The sequence below is a fragment of the Columba livia genome, chromosome 2 (assembly GCF_036013475.1).
Source record: "Columba livia isolate bColLiv1 breed racing homer chromosome 2, bColLiv1.pat.W.v2, whole genome shotgun sequence".
Taxonomy (NCBI): Eukaryota; Metazoa; Chordata; class Aves; order Columbiformes; family Columbidae; genus Columba; species Columba livia.
Genome location: NC_088603.1, coordinates 17547024 through 17564725, shown reverse-complemented (window position 1 = coordinate 17564725; position 17702 = coordinate 17547024). Strand labels below are relative to the sequence as shown.

Below are 17702 nucleotides of genomic sequence, written 5' to 3'. Positions count from 1 at the left end.
TAACCATTCCCTTTCATGCTAGCAACAGCTCTTAAAGACCAGTAGTTAATTAAAAGTACCATGCGTTCATCAATTACAGTAAATAATCCCACTTGCTACTGGACGGTGAGCAGCTCAAATCTCTAGCAGGATTTCTGTTACTGAGCAACTGCATAAGCACAAGAATTACTGCTAATTTTTTTGTTTTCAAACATCTGAGAAGAATGATTCAGCTCCAAATACTGACTATATTTTTAAAAAGGCATCACAGGAGTGTCATGCTGATTTTCAACTCAAAGTGTTCTTATTGTATAAGGAAAAGGAGGCTTTAAAAAAAATTAACGCTTGCAAAACATGAAAAGGATTTTGTCTCCGGAACTGACATGCCTGATCAGAATGGGTCTCTAAGTATTAACTTGTTAAGAACCATATAACAAGAAGATAATACCACAAACAACAATTTGATCTAATACAGATAGTGAGATTTGAAAGCATTTAGGAAAGAAATTATCTAATTTTTTACTATGTTCAACTAAATCAACTATATGAAGTGGTTTTCAAAAATGTAAGCTACAGATCTGTCATGGACTATGATGGAAATAATTTTGTAATACTGTTCCCATGTACCGCATACCAATGGAAAACCTCAAGTGCATTACGAGAACATGAGAACCTATGCATATGAAGCTTGAAAAATAACACCTATGAAGATTTAAAATGCTCCATGACCAGTCTATTCAGTATCATACTTTGAAAAATGTTTAAAATTAAGTACTAAAAATTCTTCAGGCCCTTACTTTGTTTTACAGTCTCTACCTAATACTTCTGTCTTCCTGATTTAGGCTGGCCACTGCAGGAAGCTGTGTCTCTGCCTCTAAAAAGATAATAAATGGGAACACTCAACACTGCTATAAATTGTTCCTGGCCAAGTACATATATTGTATAAAACACAAATGGTGGTAAGCTGAGAGGAGAAGTCATCGCACTTAACTTCATATGCCTCGAAGCGAAACTGAAGCTCCCATCAGTCAGTGGGATCACCACCAATCCCACCTCTAGAGGGAGACTGATACAACTTTCCTCAAATGTCTTCTAGTGACACAATCTCTATCTCTAGGTGCCCATTTTCCTTCAATGCTGATGAATCCAATAGTAACATTGGTGACATTCAAATTAAGCATATTTCCATCTATTAGAAGCTTTGAATGATGTAGCAGGCGATAGGCTTGCTTCCATCAAGGCACAAAGATCTGACACGATTATTTTTGATGCTGTTGCTAAACAAAGATATCCAAGTTCATACAAAACTTTACTAAATTACTGTAGCGATGACTGCAGCAGCGACGACTGCAGCATATCAACAGTCCAGTCTTGCACAAACAAACAAACAAAATAAAAGCAATTGTTCCACCTCACAGGATCTTTGGAAACCACTACAAAATGAAAGGCTTTTATTAGCCCCACTTCTTCTAACATCATATTTTTGTAAAATCACACAACACTGAACTACTTTTTCACACAAACCCCACAAGCTAAAGCTATGAATGACCAAATAATCATATAGCTCCCTTTTCCACAAGCCTGAACCTCTGCACCATGTTTTCTTAACAGCTAACATGCAAGTAAGTTTTGTCACCTGCATACATCTTGTTTATACAGCTAGAGATTGAATGAAACTTCATCTGAAAACCAACTGAGGTAAAAAAGGCATAGAACAGTCACCTGAGAAGCAGCCTCTGTTTCTGACTTCCCTCCCAGTAACATAACAAACACAGACAAAGCAATCAGTGCACAAACTAAAGCAAAGGCTGATCTGGCCTTCCCCCAATAGAGAAAAAAAGAAGATATTTATACCTATACTTAAAACCACACACATACATTAAAAAGAAAGCTAAGTGAGCAGTCTGATTTTAGAAAGCTTGTCTATCCATCCATCCATTTATTAAAAACAAACTCCCCACCCAACAAAACACAAACGAATCAATATTAAAGCATCTATCGATATTTCTTCACTCACTACTGAAAAGGAAGAAAAAATTGTATTTAAAAAAATGAAGTGTTTTAACTACTTCTTACATAAAATACCAAGAGCCCAGGATCTAAGCAAAGTTAATTTCAGCAATTGCCACAAGCTCCATCTCCAAGTTAAGGATTTCAGCAACTGCCATGAGCTACATCTCATCACTCAAATTTCTCCTAGGAAGTAAAATCATCCAAGGAGTAATAGATATTGTCTTCCATGCAAGACTCATCTACAGGATGAAGTTACCTGTAGATATTTGATCCTCTTGCTAACAATCTTACAAATGTTATTGTTCCAGATTTAAGAGTACCTTGTTCCAATTTAGCTTAATCTATTCAGTGAGACACACACCACAAGAGCTAGTCAGAACTGAGATACTTAATTCTGAAACTGGAATCCAAGACCCAGCCATCTGGGTTTAGATGATAGCTTACTTCGTTGTTTGAATGGATGGTTCCTCAGGTGCCTGAAGATGCCTGGTCTTCCTAGTCTGAAGACTTCCTAGTCCAACAAAACAAATCCCCTGCATTCACCAAGAGATTAGCAGAAACTGTGTGTGGGGAGGTACCTGAACAGAAGGGTAAAAATCTCCACAGACACAGTTACAGATCGTGACCACTTGCATATGCGATTCCACCTAGAGGTTCCTATAATCATCTCCACACAGAAAATTACTTTCCACATAGCACCCACAAGCAGTTTCTTTGGCAACCACAAACTATGTCATACATAATAAACTTAGTTTACTTGGCAGGAGTCAACGCTCAAATGTTTTGAAAAACGGCTCGATCACTAGCGTTGTATGTGCTGGGTACACACTTAAGAAGTACCGCTATAAAAGCTGGGAATCATCCCTCCTCTGGTTATGTGCTGTTATTTGGAAACCAGGTGGAGGTGCTACTACATAACTTCAGGAAATGAGAGCAGTGCTCTAGATGCATTTCACTGGAGGTTTTAATCAAGAATAGAGAGGAGTTTCAAAAACTGCATCTCCTCACATACCAAATAAGCTACAAGACACCCAACACAGCACTTTACATTAGGCACGACTATTTGATAACCTGAACTTTTGTCATTAAGGCTCCTGTATTGTACGCACTCAAGTAAATTACTGGATCTAATCCAGACTCACATACGAATCAATATTAAAAAAAAAAAGTCAGGAATAAGTATGATGCTTTACGTTTACAACCTGCCTTATTTCAGGCAAACTTTCCATTGCAGGTTAGCCCCGCAGAGCTGCTCTAAGCTGCAAATTATCATTTCTGTTCTAGCAATACTGTGTGTTAATTTAGTTTGCATATCTTCTATTCTAAACAAACTGATGCTGTTCAAAAAAAAGTTATTTATGTCAGGTATTTATACTACCTGAAAAAGCAGTCAAAATGGCTTACCACTTCAATAAAAGGATACAGTAAGTACATTTGGGTCAACACATAATGATAAGGGTTATTTTTGAGTAACAACTTTGCATGTGCACTTACCTCACAATGACTGCCACAACTGGGAGCTATTTTACAAATAGCCAAGCCCTAGAGATATATTATTGCTCTCAGTTCATGAATCTGAATTTAAACAGAAATTTTACAGATTGTAATCAATTACATGAATTAAATGCTAACATGTCAACTTCCAAATAAAAATCTGGGAGGCTCCAGTGTATGTAAATACTAGTGAGTTACATTTTCCCTCAGTTTTGTAACATAAAAAAAAAAAATCAAAAACCTCCTGTATTTTAGTTTTGACACTGTGATAGCTACGGTCATGAAGTAGGCTTCTTTAAAGACTTAGAAGGCTTCTTAAAGCTTGTTTAGTGTTAGCTGCCTAAGTAGAGCAAGAAGAAGTGTTATTTGTGAGCATTCTAAGGCAAACAAACCTGTAATTGTCTGAGAGTGATAATACGAGAAATTAACTGTACTGTTCTCTATAATGACCTATGGTTTTTTCCCCACATAGACAAGTTCAAATTCCCTTCCAGTTAATAAGAAGCAGCAGTTTACATACCCAACTCTAAAGTCCTTACTCCTTAGTCTTAATTTTCCTGAGTCTTCCTATTTTGATGTAAATTAGTTGCTACTACAGACTAGGAGAAGAGAGAATGCCAAGAAACATTCAGTCAAATCACTTTTTAGCTACTAAAAAATAGCAACATTTTTGTGTTGCACTTCAATATAAACAAGGCTGTCCTGAATGCTGCAGTATTACAACAACAGCAGTACCCCAGAGATTATCTAATTTTATCACCTCAGCATTACTCGAGGGAAGGCAGTGGAAATGCTATACAAGTAAATTGTTAATTAGCTCAGTTACACTATTCCCTGATGTAGCATGGCAATCAGAATAACATAAAATTTGCTTCATGTTGGTGAAGAACTATTACTAAAACTATTCACACCTACACAACCTTTATACTTGCACCTGAGAGACACACAATTAACCAAGTAAGGAGACTAGAACTGCACAACTTTCTATTTAGTTAATTGGTACAGATGGAAGATTTGACTACAAGATACAGCTCAAAAATAAAGTTACTGCTATAACATATGAATGAGCAGTACAAAATGCATGTGTATGTGCACACACACCCACAGAGGTTTAGTAGCTACTAGAAATAGCACACAGGATTAATTTGAGATTTCTGCCATCCTGCTACCTCCTCTCTGACCTCTAAACTAGGTTCTGTTATAACCTCATCTGTAAGAAGGCCTTACAGCTGCAAACTACTTCTAGTCTCATTTTCTCCTTCCATCTTTCATTTGTACTTATTTCTCACCATTCCAAGTTGTTCACTATCCTTTACAATCTTATTACAATTATTTAGTAGACCAGTATGGAGCTAAAGTGCACTAAAATGAGGTTTCCAGAAGTTTTATTACTGGCTTTTAGTTAAGATTATCTTATCTGGCCTTGTATTTAACTCTTAGAAGTTTTGATTGAACCCCGGTAGTCTTTTTCAGGATGCCCAGAAACTATTGAAGTACAGTCATCTTTTCCTTATCCATAAATGGATTAGTTGGTCCGAGCGTACATGGTGTACCTGCCTGCAGAGCTGTGCTCTGCACGCCAGGCAGGCACTGGTACCAAAACCCATCTTCTGCTATAGCGCACCTCCTTTCTAAACAGGCTTTTGAGTATAGCTCCAGAAGAACCATACAGCCTAAGCCTCCACGCCCTGCATTAGTCATGTTTTCTCACCTTATCCCTCCATTATACCAGATAAGCAAGAGATGATTGTAAACAGGGGCCGTCTTTGTGCATGCATCAGACACAACTCCAAACTCCTTGAGTAACCTAAATGGTTCGTTTCTATTGGGTCCTTAGCAGTAAAGCCTAAGCATTTGTAAAGTGAAAATAAGTAGTATCTGATCTACTTGCATCCACTATTTTTCCATCAAACAAGAATTCAGCAGTAGCCATCTGAAGCCAACCAATAAAACATTTTTTTCCCATCTTCAGAATAGCCTTGAAGCATCACCATGTTAAAATTGAGCATTTCACATCTGCCTCAATTACTTAATTAAACACTACAAAACTATGTTGCAAATATTATTTTTAACAGCAAAACATCAACTTTATTTCATCTATTTTCTAGTGCATTAAAAAATAATAATAAAACACAGAGAACGGTCAGAAGAAAATCCCTCTCTGCTTATACATTGTTGTAAGGTTCTGTGGCTAACCACATTTCTCACCTAGTGGAATTTTAGCACTGTGGAGTCCAAACATTTGACCGTTTCACGTTACATTGGTTTTCAGTTCTGGTGTATGCTTTAAGCTTCCCACTTCCTTCTTCAGGACATTAAGTAAAGTTCTAGAACTATCCAAAATCTTCATGTAAGCAGCTTCAGTTTCAGCAAGAATTTTATCAAGCTCATTCCGTGAAGCTACCTTTTGGGCCAGGTTTTCACATACACAGTCCAGTTGATCTTTCAGGACTTGGATTTCGTGCTGGAGTTTATTTTTTTCCTCTTCTGCTTGTTGGATTTGTCTGTTCAGCTCTTCTTTTTGAATACACAAGTCTTCAATACACTTCACAAGTTCATTATTGTAACCCTGAAGAACAGCTCCCTGCTGAGTCATCCTCCACTCCTGTCTCTCAGCTCTGCCACTGCTCCCTGAAGTCCCCTCTCAGCAACAGCCTCCTGCACACTAAGAAAAAAAAAACACCAACAAAAAAACACAGTACAAAACAGAAAGAAAAAAATCTGTAAGAGTCACCATGAACAATGCTACACTAGCACAGGCAGAGCCACGAGGAAGGACGCTCTGGTTCAAGGTTAACACGCTAGTTCTGAGTTGTACCACATCTCTTCCCTTTTCAGGAAGGGGGCAGGACACAATTCAGCATCAACACTGTACGTTGACTGAAAAACGGTCTCTCCTATGATAACGTCATGCCAATGTTTAACTGTGGTATCAAAATACTTATACTATAACATCTTAATACCGTTTTGACTAGGTGATGCTTTGTACCTCAGACTTCGAGAGTTTGGTCAGAAATCACCAAAAGGCCCTCTTCCCAGAGAAGGCTCAGCGGTCGCCACCAGCTGCATCCACCCAGCCCTGATGAACGGGACCTTCCTGGCACATCGAGCGTCAACCACTCACTTCACTCAGCGAGCCCGGGGCCACCTGAAGGAAACCCACCTGGCGCTGTTGGCTATTCACAGCCGCCGGGGCGACACTTCCACGCGTGTTCCAAGCCTCGGAACAAGCCGCTCGCTCGTCGGGGGCGGCCGTTAGCGCCCCTCACCGCCGCCCCCCACTCAACCCTCCCCCCCTCCGGCGGCGGTTTCACCGCGCCCAGGCCGTTCTGCCGCCAGCGTCTCGCTCCCTCAGCGGCCGGGGCTGCGGCAGCCCGGCGGCGGTTCCTCGGGGGCCGGGAGCACAGTCCCGCCACCGCGGGTGGGGAGAACCCGGCGCCGCCACAAGGCCGGGCGGCAGGGCCTGGCCCGCGCTTGCCGCCTACCCTTGGACATTTTAACCACCTCTTCACCGCCGAGCGCTTCCACGCAGAAGACGAGCCGTACACAAAATGGCTCCTGCTTATGCATCAAGTCCCTGGGCGGAAGGGGAGGAGGGGGGAGGTAAGAGGAGACCTTCCCTTTCCTATCTCGCAGCCGGGCGCCGCTCCGCTCCCCCCGCCCCACCGCTTCTCTGGCAATTCTCCCTCTTGCCCCCACCTGCCTGGCGTTCCCGCCCTATCGGCTCCCACCGAGGAAGCCAGCTGCCCAGCCGCGGCCCTGCTCCTGCTCGGCGGGGAAGCGAAGCAAAGCGAGGACCCCCGGGCGGCGGGGGCTCCCCTCGGCCGATCAGCCGGGCACGCCCGGCCAACGGCTGCTCCAACCGGCGGCGCCTCGAAGCCGCAGGGTGAGGGGTCACGGAAATACCCGAGCGTTTCCGAACGCTGCGCCACCCTGAAGGGAGCGTGAAAATAGCTCTACGGAAATAACCGATGTTTTCCGAAGACAGGTAGTGTTCCGGAGAGGAGGACGAGGCGGGCTGGCCGACGGGAGGAGGAGGGAGGGAGCGGCGTTACGGAACGAGCCGATGCTTGCCGAAGGGAGAGATTGAAGGGCGTTGGGCTCGGCGAAGGTTGCCGATGTTTCCCGAAGGCAGAGTCGCCCGAGAGCAAAGGGGACAGAGGGGACGGAGCATGTCGGAAAGAGCCGAAAAGAGCCGACGTTAACCGAGCGCGGCGTCGCCCGAGTTTCCCGGATGTAGTTGGAGGAGCGGCGGTGGCGGCGGGCGCAGCGGGGGGAGGAGGCGGCCGCGGCGGCAGCAGCAGGAGCGGTGGCGACGTCCGTGCTCCCGGAGTGTCTCAGCGCGCGCGGGGCCGAGTTGCTGGCGTCTCCCCCCTCGCTGTGCGCAGCGGAGATGGGCCCGTGAGCGCTGCTCCCAGCCGAGCTGCCTGAGCCGCCCCCTCCCTCCCTTCCCCCCTCCCTGCCCCCGGTCGGCGGCGAGGCGGAGCGCTGCCTCCCCCTCCTCCCCCCTCGGCGCCTGTGGCCCGGCCGCGGCCGTCCCCTCCTGGTCCCCTCACACTCACACACACAGGCCGGGCATTGATGGTAATGTATGCGAGGAAACAGCAGAGACTCAGTGATGGGTAAATCCCTTCCTCCTCCTCTGGCCCGTGGCCCTGCGGGGTCTCCCCCTCCCCTCCGCCATGTTTGGGCCCCCTTCCCCGGCGGCCGGTAACGGTTGTTCGCTAACGTCTCTCTCTCTCTCGCTTTCTCTTTAGCTGTCACGACCGCAGGGGGGACTCGCAGCCCTACCAGGTACCTTGAGCGCCGGCCGCTAGGCCCAGGAGGAGGAGCAGGGGAGGAGAAGGGGGGGGGAGCTACTCCAGCGGAGGCTTCGGCCGCCGCCGCAGGCCGCGGCGCAGCAGACGCCTCGGACCCGTCCCTCGGCGCCGTTTCGGGTCCGGGGTGGGGCGGAGGTGGGGGCGGCAGCGGCCGCGCGCGGGGAGAACGGGGCCCCGGTGCTCTGCTGAGGCCTGCGGGGCTGGGGCCAGGAGGAGAGGCCTAGTGCGACCCTGGGAGGGCTTGGGCCTAGGAGTTGGGGAGGGAACGGTGCGACGGGCGGGAGAGCGACCCGGGGTCGCTTGCAGTGGAGTGGAGATCCAGGGGGAGGTGAGTGGTTTCCTTTTAAAAACAAAAGGCATCTTGTTCTTCCCTCACTCCCCTCCCCAAGTCCTTTCTTCTCCCCAAAACTGCTGCTGTGGACTGTAACCTGAGCAGAGCATGGTTTTAGACCCTGGATAACTGGGGTTGCCAGTGAGTCTTAATTTCTGCAGTTGCCAGCTGCTAGGCATGTTAAGAAACTATCAAACCCTTAAGCTGCTGACAAAAACTTCAATTTCTGTAAGGTTGGATACTGTATTCCTCTGCTGTGTCTACTGAAAAAAAGCCAGTTCTTGGGGTGTGAATCTGGGGAATGCCTTATATTGTGATATTGCTCTCCTTGGGGCACAGAATAGAATTGTTTTATTACATGTCTGTGTATTTGTATGACTGTGAGGTGCAATCTGGGAGTCCAAGCCAGCTGTCAGTGACTGTTCATGTAAATGTAAACACTTGCCACTGCAAAATAAAGCAGGTCAAAGTGAGGCAGAACATGTAGTTTTTGGTAAATACTTCAAAATGAATCTTCACATTATGTGTTGTGGGCCCCCAGAATTCTAGGGCTTTTAGCTACATCTGACACAGGATTGGTAGTACTGAAAAACACTACAGAAGTTGCAGGTAGTGGTGAAACTGAGTGGCCTTGGCTACAGAATGGAGGACATATTCAAAGTTTACACTGATTCAGTGTAACTTTCTGTGTATATTCTTCATACCAAGTGAAGACTTGTGCTTCTCCCAAAAGTGCAGAACTACTGCAGCTCATTTACTGCTGAAAGTATGTAGTCCATCAGTGAAAAGATAAAGTAGTCTTATTTTAACAGCAAGTGCTATGTTGGATGTGATAGAGGGAGAAAATGGTTTGAGTTCTAATTACAGAACTTGTTGCTTTAATGTAGGTAATGAAAATTAGAAAGACTATTGCTGATTGTTTAATTGGGAAATGAAAGTTAATTAACTTTGCAAAGTGTTTTAGAAAGAGATCTAAAATTTAGAAATAACATTTTAACATCAGTTCTGTAACTTCATACCTAATATAAATGCTTGTTCTCTTGTGATCTGTTACAGGCTCTTAAGTACTCATCCAAGAGTCACCCCGGTGGTGGTGATCACCGTCATGACAAGATGCGAGACACCACAGATCCTTCACCACCAAATAAAATGTTGCGGCGCTCTGATAGCCCTGAAAACAAGTATGGTGACAACACAGGGCACAGTAAAGCAAAAAGTGTCCATGCTCACAGAGTTAGAGAGAGGGATGGTGGTGAGTTATCTTTAATTAACCTTTATTTAAGCAATTTCTCACAAATATTAAAATTCAGCCGTTATCGCTCAGGTGATGAGTGTTACACTAAATGTGCCTGTTACTGTGCTTGGAGGACAGCAGTGTAACCAATGTGCAAGTTTAATTGGAAGCAATAATTTAGATGTTCTAATACCTATCAATTTTCTTATTTTTACAGGTATTGTAGCTTTTCTAATAACCACAAAGATTAAATAAATGTCTGGGTTGTTTTGTTGTGTTGGTTTTTTTTTTTTTTTAGACTGGTATGTCTCACTTACTCTAGACATACTACAACATGTAATGACGTGAAATGTTATGATAACAATAACTATTAGCTGTTTCAGAGACTTTAAAAAATAACTTTATATATTATGTTGCTATATTATGCAGTTGCCTGCTTCATAGGCTAAACCCCATAAGAAATGGAGAAAAAACTTCTCCATATTTACCTGCTGTGTTGAACTCCTAACAATCAGAAAACGATAGCACTTACTGGAGCCTTTTTGGCAGGAGCTTAGAGAGCAATGTTCAGAGACAGGTCAGCCTCCTGTGTTTTTGCAGGATACTGTAGATAGTAGTGATATCCCCAATATTTTTTAACTGATGTTGTTTTCTATCCCTGCTTTCGAGAAAAAGGAAGGAGTAGGGTTTTCCATGTAATAAAAAATGTAACAGTTGCAGTTCAGAAAATCCTGGTTACTGCCTGAATTTGGAAGCGTATTTTCTGTTTTGTAATGACTGTGTTTTGTCTGTATCAAGTTATAAAATGAAGTATTGGAGAACTTACAGCTTTCAATCAGTGTTTCTTTCTTCTATATAAAGTTCACAACTTATGGTGTACAGATGTATTTATTACAGCACTGTTGTTACATGTTAGAATCGTTAAAATATCTGTAAGTACCTGTTAGGAAATACTAGTTCCACACCACAAATGTGTTTATAGTACCTGAGTGTTCTTACAATTCCTATTTATTTTTCTTTCTTTGGATTAATACAGAGGCTCTGTAGACCACTGATAATGTGATAATACTGTGTAGAAGGATTATAAAAACAAGCATCTTTTGTTAGTACACTGTTTTCATTATATCTGATTGTACTTGAAAGTATAGGAATCTCAGAATTAAATGCACTTGCAAAGCCAGTAGGCTGCTCTTCTGTGCTATGTATTAGGACACGGAGGTGTCCTCTCTTATTTCCTGTTCACCTGTCCAAAGATACTTGTTCTACATACTCTTACAATTCTGCTTAGTTTTGCTACAGTCAGTAATTCTTTCTGCTTCAGTGCAGCTACATTTAGTGAAGTTATGCATACATGAAAACATCTGGAGGTTGAGGCTCTTTATGGGGAGCATATTTGCTTTTTTGTGTGTTGGAATTGTTTTTAAGATAGGAAGGACATTCTGAAGTTTGCACTGAGTCCAGCTGGATTTAATAGTTGCTGAATGACCTGAAGCATGGATGTATACAGTAACGATGAAGGAAAAGTAATTATTGTGGTATTGTAAGTAGAAGGAACATTATCCTGCTGTACTTTCTCCTTCCCCAGGCTGTTAACACAGTGGAAAATTTCCTTTATTCTGATCTGAAAGTGGTCCTTTGTACATCACATGTTATTAGACTGGAAGAAGGAAGTAGTCTTAAACAGTCTGAGTGAAATTACTAATTTTAAAAGATACGCATGTACTATTTAATGGAAATACGAAGTGATTTTTTTTGTTGTTGTTGTTAAGATTAGTTTGGCCCCAGTTTGATTTTTTTCAGGTATATTCAAAACAACTACAGTTGTGTTAAATCTTGTTTATTGTATGTAGTAAACCAAAGCTGGGCGGATGTGAGCAGGAGGATATCAGCTTTGTTTTCCAAAGTAATTATGTGCAAGTTTGAGCTCATTGCATCTTATTTTCTGTGTCCCACTATGATTTACTGAATCTTTCTGTCAGTATGAATTGAAGGTAGGTGTTATGCTTTGGTGTAGGTGAAACTCTGTGGTATTATAGAAATAATCTAATAATCTGCCTTGTTCGCTATTGAATTACACTGAGGTACTGTTATTGATACAGTATTCCCTTAGTTTTGCAATTACAGGCATACAGTAGGAAAAAAAAAAATTAAAAAGCTAAAACTTTAATTGAAGTCCTTGACTTGAAAAGTATTAATTTGCTGTGCTACTGTTGTTTTCTAGCTTGTTTTCTTTTCTTTTTAAATCTACTGAGGGAAAAAAAAAAGTTTTGTTTTTTTTAATTGCTGTGCATTTCATTATTGTAAAAGCAGTGGTGCTTGATTTGGAACTACTACAAAGGTGTTATTGCCTTCCTGTGATCTAGCTGAACTTAACAAAACAAACCTAATTGAAAAATCTCCATTATTTATTTCCCCAAACAGCATTAAAGTTCCAAACAATCAATCTATTTTTCCTCTTATCCGTTAGAAAATAAAATAGAACAAAAATCTGGATTATTACAGCTTAATGTAAAGCCAAATTAACCTAATCTCTCCCTTTCAAGTCAGTGTTTAAGAAATCACTCCTTTATATCTATTCATGATATTTGCTCTGAAGTTAAACAGGAAGATTCAGTGGTGTAGTATGCTGATAGCTGGGACTCATTTAGTCATGACTGGTTATTTTTTTTCTTTTGTGGTAAAGGCAACTGGCTAAATGTCAGTTGAAGATTCAAGTGTACACCTATGAAATGTAGGAGCTATAATTAAATTTATTGAAAATTAGTAATTAAAAAATTGGTAGAACGTCTGCCTGTGAATACTTTTGGTACCTGTATAAAGGGATTTGTTGTTACAGCTTATTTTTGTATTATTCCTGGCAGAATCGTTTGTGTTTGTAGAACTGTAATCCATGGTAAGAAGTACAATTGCTTTCAATTAAGGTTTTAAAACGTGTGTTATGGGTAAGCCCTCTGTACTGATACAGTGCAAACAAAGCACTTTCCAAAGTTGCTTACTGCACAATTTCTGTGGGAAGAGACTACATACAGAGATGACTGTTTCTGTGAAGAGGGACTTATAACTTTACCTTGGACTAAACATGGGAGAGTACTTGCAATTTTTTGTCACATCCCTGGTTTCCAGACTACTTGTACAGCCAGCATATAAAAAAATGGCAGTAATTGTGTTCTTGCTTTCAGGTCCTTGTGCATACGGACATTGCTTCTGTATGCAAGTGTTTAAAACATAATGAACAGCTACCCCCCTCAGTGCATCTCTTATTTCCAGGTCAGCTGCTAAAGGCAAATACACAGTTGGAAGAGATGAGGGGGGGTCTTACCAGACTAACTCAAGTGTGAAGTTCCTTAACAGTAACAAATAGGGACTTCAACGTAGCACTGTTTACAGGAAATAGAACCAGGAAGGTCATTGTAGATCTGGAAAAGTGTTTCCATTAAAGTAAAAAGGAAACTACAAAGGTTTAAGGTATCTCGTGCTTGAGGATGGACAGACTGAGAGCATAGATGATCCTTGTAGGTCTTTTTAAATGCATAACTTGGGTGATATTGGTTTACAGGACAGAAAACAAAGTGATGCAATAAGTACAGTACCTTTGGGAATGCTGTAAAGGACATAGATATACAGGGGAGTTGGACTAGATGATCGATTATTCTGTGATTTTATTTAGGAGTGAAAATTGCAAGATGCAGCCCTTGGTAATAAAGAGAAGATGTTTCTTTCTACATCAGTGTGTGTGGCAGAATGACCAACTAAGATACGTAGTAGAACTTTGTGCAAAACAAGTTCAGTTAAGCCACATGTACTCAGAATTGTTTCTTATCGTAAGATACTGAATGTTTTGCTATGTTTAGGTTTAAGAGACTTTGGAAATCTGTGTTTGCTTCTTGTAATGATGTTTTTGAATTGTTTAAAATAACAAATGGAGAGCATTAATATACACAGCATGAAGTCTTTTGCTGGGTTGTGTGATATGTAGGCTATTTTAATAAAATTTGATTAGAACGTATGATATTTAAATTCCAAAATATAACTGAACTTTTCTGAGTATGTTTCTTTTGCATATTTTTTTTAATTGGCAATTAAGAGTAATATCAGTGACCAGTGTTACTGACTGTACTAAGGTTCTAGAGATTCAAAATAGTACTGCTATTAGAGACTGAATGGAATATTTTAAGTCAGAAGTTCCTAGTTTTGTTGAGGTGGTGGTAGCACCTTCTGTAATTAAGTGTTGACTTGCTTTGTTTCCAGTGATCCCTGGAGCAGTTCAGAGTCCTCAGAGCAAAAGGGACAGTGAACAGCCAGAAGCGGAGAGCTGGCTTTTCTTTCCTGTCTTCCTCACAGTAGAGAAGGACAAGAGCTATAACTGTTGATTTAATTAGCAAGAATGAACGGGGCATTAGGGCAGGTACAACAGAGTGGCAGCTGCCTGGGTGATGTGCATTGGAAAGAGGAAATGGCAGGGTAGGTGGAAAGAGGGAAGGTGAGAGTAATGAAGTATTATGAAGGGTCAAGGAAGAAGCTAGAACAGCTTCTATGTATTTAGTTAGTATTAACTGCTGTTAATGTTGAAGTAATTATTCATTACTATGAAAACTGTTTCTTTACTGCAACTGTATGATCAAAACTGGGATGAGGGAAGTCTTGTGATCACAGATGAGAGTAGGTTCTCAATGAAACCTGCTTTGAACATTCCCTGTACCATCCAAATGTAAAAGAGGTGCCTTGCTCCTCTGGTTGGTTGAAAATTGGCTGTTTGGATGGCTCTAAATGAGGTGGGGGTTTAGTGGTTCATTTGCTTTTCAAGATAAATACAATTGTTTCCAGGACCACTCACCTCTTAGAAGCTTTTATCTGGATTAACAAAAAAAAAAAGGATGAAAAAGTAGATCTCTGTTGTTTTCTAATTTTGATAAAAGCTTTCTTTCAAGTCTTGCTAGTGCTAGCACCTTCACTTGGTGGAGGGTGCAGTTTTAAGTTGCCTTTAAAGTTTTCGCCGTTTTAGATAAAAAATAGCGTTTGTGTTTATTGAGTATATTTCTGAAGTGAATTTTTGCTGGATCAACTGTTTAACTGTGGTTTTATTGTTGGATTTTTTTTTTTTTCTTGTTTAGGGTTTTTTAGTTAGTTTGCTGTGAAGAATCTCTGATAGAAAAGAAATTACAAAGTATGTGATCATAGAATCACAGTAAAGGATATAACTTGTGTAGGTACTCTGTTAATTTTGACTTTAGAATGTTAATGTTCAAAATTGCTTTTGAAAAATAGCTGCAAAGCCTTTAAAAAGCGTAAGATTTAAGATATAAACCCCTAATTTTATATTGTTGATATTAGGAAATAATTGTGATATTAGTAAGATGGTATGAAGTGTTAAGTCTTTATGCATTTAGGTGGATGGAAAGATTTGTGTTTCTTTTCATGAAGTTCAAGTATCTGGTGTAGGTTGTGAGAGTAAAGATGCATTAATGGGAGACCTTATCCAAAGTGGAAGCTGCAGGGAATGGCAATTACCAATACTGTTAGTTTGTAACCTGTTGCTGCAGCCAGTTCCAAAAATCTGTTGCTATTAGGACTTTGACAACTTCCAATTTCACTTACTGTCCTTTGTTTCTTCTATTTTCTAGTATATAAAATATATAAGGTTTTCCTTTGTGGTTGGTCTGTTTACAGAAATATGTATCTTTAAGTGTTTTAAGAACTCATAAACTTAGTATTTGGACTGTAAGTGTAATATGTTTAAGTCAGTCTAATAGCTCGACCTGGTAAGCTTTTGTATGTAAGCTTATTTTGTGATTTGGAAAAGGGAAAATACTGTCTATGAAAAAGATTTGTTAAATTTGATTATCTTTGGTACATAGCTAATCATAAGGCAATGATTTTTACTTAGCATTATGCTTTCTTAATGCTTGTAGCCTCTGACTTGGCAGAAGTGGAATGTAGAGCCTATTAAACTTGTACTTTTGGGTTGCTTTTCTGAATGTGAAAAGAAGCAATGAAAACTGTTAGTTTCTGATAAGCTGCCTCGTACTAGGCCACAGTAAAGACAGCAGTTTGTAAATTATGTAGTCTTTTTTACTGGGGTTACCCTGTATTTTCTAATGTCTCCCAGTTGAAGTTTGTAGACTCATAGAATGGTTTAGGTTGGAAGGGGCCTTAAAGATCACCTAGTTCCAAGCCCCCTGCTGTAGGCCAGAATGCCTTCACTGGACCAGGTTGCTCAAAGCCCCATCCAGCTTGTCCTTGAACACTGCCAGAGACAGCTTCTCTGGGCAGTCTGTGCCAGGGCCTCACTGTCCTCATGGTGAAGAATTTCTTCCTTGTATCTCAGTACAAAGCCATTACCGCTTGTCCTATCCCTACGTGCCCTTGTAAAAAGTCCCTCTCCAGCTTTCTTGTAGGTCCCCTTTAGGTACTGGAAGGTCTCCCTAGAGCCTTCTCGAGGCTTAACAACTCCAACTTTCTCAGCCTGTCCTCACAGGAGAGGTGCTCCAGCCCTCTGATCATCTTCATGGCCTCCTCTGGACTCAGTCCAACAGGTCCATGTCCTTTTCATGTTCAGGGCCCCAGAGATGGACACAGCACTCCAGGTGGGGTCTCACCAGAGCAGAGTAGAGGTGCAGAATCACCTCTCTCGACCTGCTGACCACATTTGTTTTGATGCAGCTCAGGATACGGTTGGCTTTCTGGGCTGCAAGTGCACATTGTGGGATCATGTTCAGCCTCATCAGCCAACACCCTCAAGTCTTCCTCAGGACTGCTCCCAATCCATTCTCAATCCAAGTTAGCTCCTCAACTACTGTTTGAGACACAGCTGCTTTCTGAGAAATATTGTTTATTGACAGTTTACATTTGTTTTCCCTGTAGTTTCTACCTATTCTATATAAAGTATTGAGTAAGCCAAGTGTCATTAAAACTGTGCAGGACTTGGAAGAGAAAGCTCTGCCTTTGTTTTGACTGAGGGAGGAGATCATGCTGTAATTACTGTGGAAAATAGTATTTTAATGGCACCCAACTTACAGGGTTAACTACATTTGTTTATTATGTCAGGCTTTTTTACAATTTAATAGGCACTTCCAGGGAAAAACTTCTGAATGTCCAGAAAATGTGTTCCTTATATAGTTCTTCAGTAAGGAAAAAAAAATGCACTGGCAATGAAAGGCAGTTCTCAATACTGATGCTTCTAGGCTTATGCTTTGTCAGTAGTTTGTTGTAGTGTACAAATGAATCCTTTCTGGGCTTAAATGTAACACTTGAAAAGAGGGAAGCATTTATTTGTATTGAGTAAGATTGTTATCCTCCCTAATGTTTTTTCTTGATTCCGAAGGGGTCACCAAACTTCGTTGTACTTGACTGCAAGTGTTCTGTAACTTCAGTCTTAAAGGATTCTGTTTCCTTTCTTAAAGACCTTCAACAGACTTCCTAGCTTTTAACAATAAAACTACACTAGAAAAAAGCATATAAGTTCACTAGCTGTTTCTTTATCCCAATAAGCTTTTGCTAGTAGTAAAAGAATACTGTTTAGTTCTGGGCTTCTTTGGCTTGTTTTATGCATTTTGTGCAGGTTTGCTTCTTACTAGTGTGTTTTTCCATTGGAAAGCACTGACCTAATCATACAGGGAATTCATGTCTAGTTTTTGACATGAACCTGTATCCTTTCACTACTTTTGCCTATTAAAAAACCACTAACAACTCTTGTGGCTTACCAGATTTTTGCTGAATATTTTACCCATTTCTGAATTCAGAGCTTTCTGCCTGCAGTTGTATGCACAAGGAGTAATTTTAGAATTATACCATAGGCTAACATTTTTATTTATTTTAATTTTTGTTGGAAGTG

The 17702-nt window shown here is 41.1% G+C and overlaps 2 protein-coding genes across 12 annotated transcripts in view; one reads left to right on the top strand and one right to left on the bottom strand.

Moving 5' to 3' along the window:
* Positions 1-5548: 5548 nt before the first annotated feature.
* Positions 5549-8254, bottom strand: LOC102088001 (microtubule nucleation factor SSNA1). Of its 9 annotated transcripts, none has more exons than XR_010469967.1 (3): positions 6991-7113; positions 6476-6634; positions 5549-6151 (listed from the first exon to the last, which is right to left on the bottom strand). XR_010469967.1 is itself a non-coding variant. In XM_021290036.2 (2 exons), exon 2 carries the CDS (start codon positions 6080-6082, stop codon positions 5738-5740), a length of 345 nt encoding a protein of 114 aa, XP_021145711.2. In that variant the 5' UTR covers positions 6083-6151; positions 8049-8254; the 3' UTR covers positions 5549-5737. The 9 variants fall into 9 exon arrangements, 7 of the variants coding, with proteins under 7 accessions (XP_021145711.2, XP_021145715.2, XP_064906746.1 ...); XR_010469966.1 differs by having other exon boundaries at positions 6972-7107; XM_021290036.2 differs by lacking the exons at positions 6476-6634; positions 6991-7113 and adding an exon at positions 8049-8254.
* The window catches only part of WAC (WW domain containing adaptor with coiled-coil), a 60993-nt gene continuing 51003 nt past the window's right edge, over positions 7713-17702 (top strand). Inside the window, exons 1-3 of one of the 3 annotated variants that reach the window (XM_021290033.2) lie at positions 7713-8108; positions 8244-8280; positions 9694-9889. In XM_021290033.2, the coding sequence (XP_021145708.1) occupies positions 8068-8108; positions 8244-8280; positions 9694-9889 (274 nt within the window). In that variant the 5' untranslated portion in view covers positions 7713-8067. Of the gene's footprint in view, positions 8109-8243; positions 8281-8481; positions 8635-9693; positions 9890-17702 lie in introns of those variants that run through there. The other 2 variants (XM_005504191.4, XM_065050658.1) reach the window with 2 other exon arrangements.

Excerpts from the sequence above, each read along its gene's own strand:
- LOC102088001 (XM_021290036.2), bottom strand. The coding sequence starts at position 6,082 with ATGACTCAGCAGGGAGCTGTTCTTCAGGGTTACAATAATGAACTTGTG.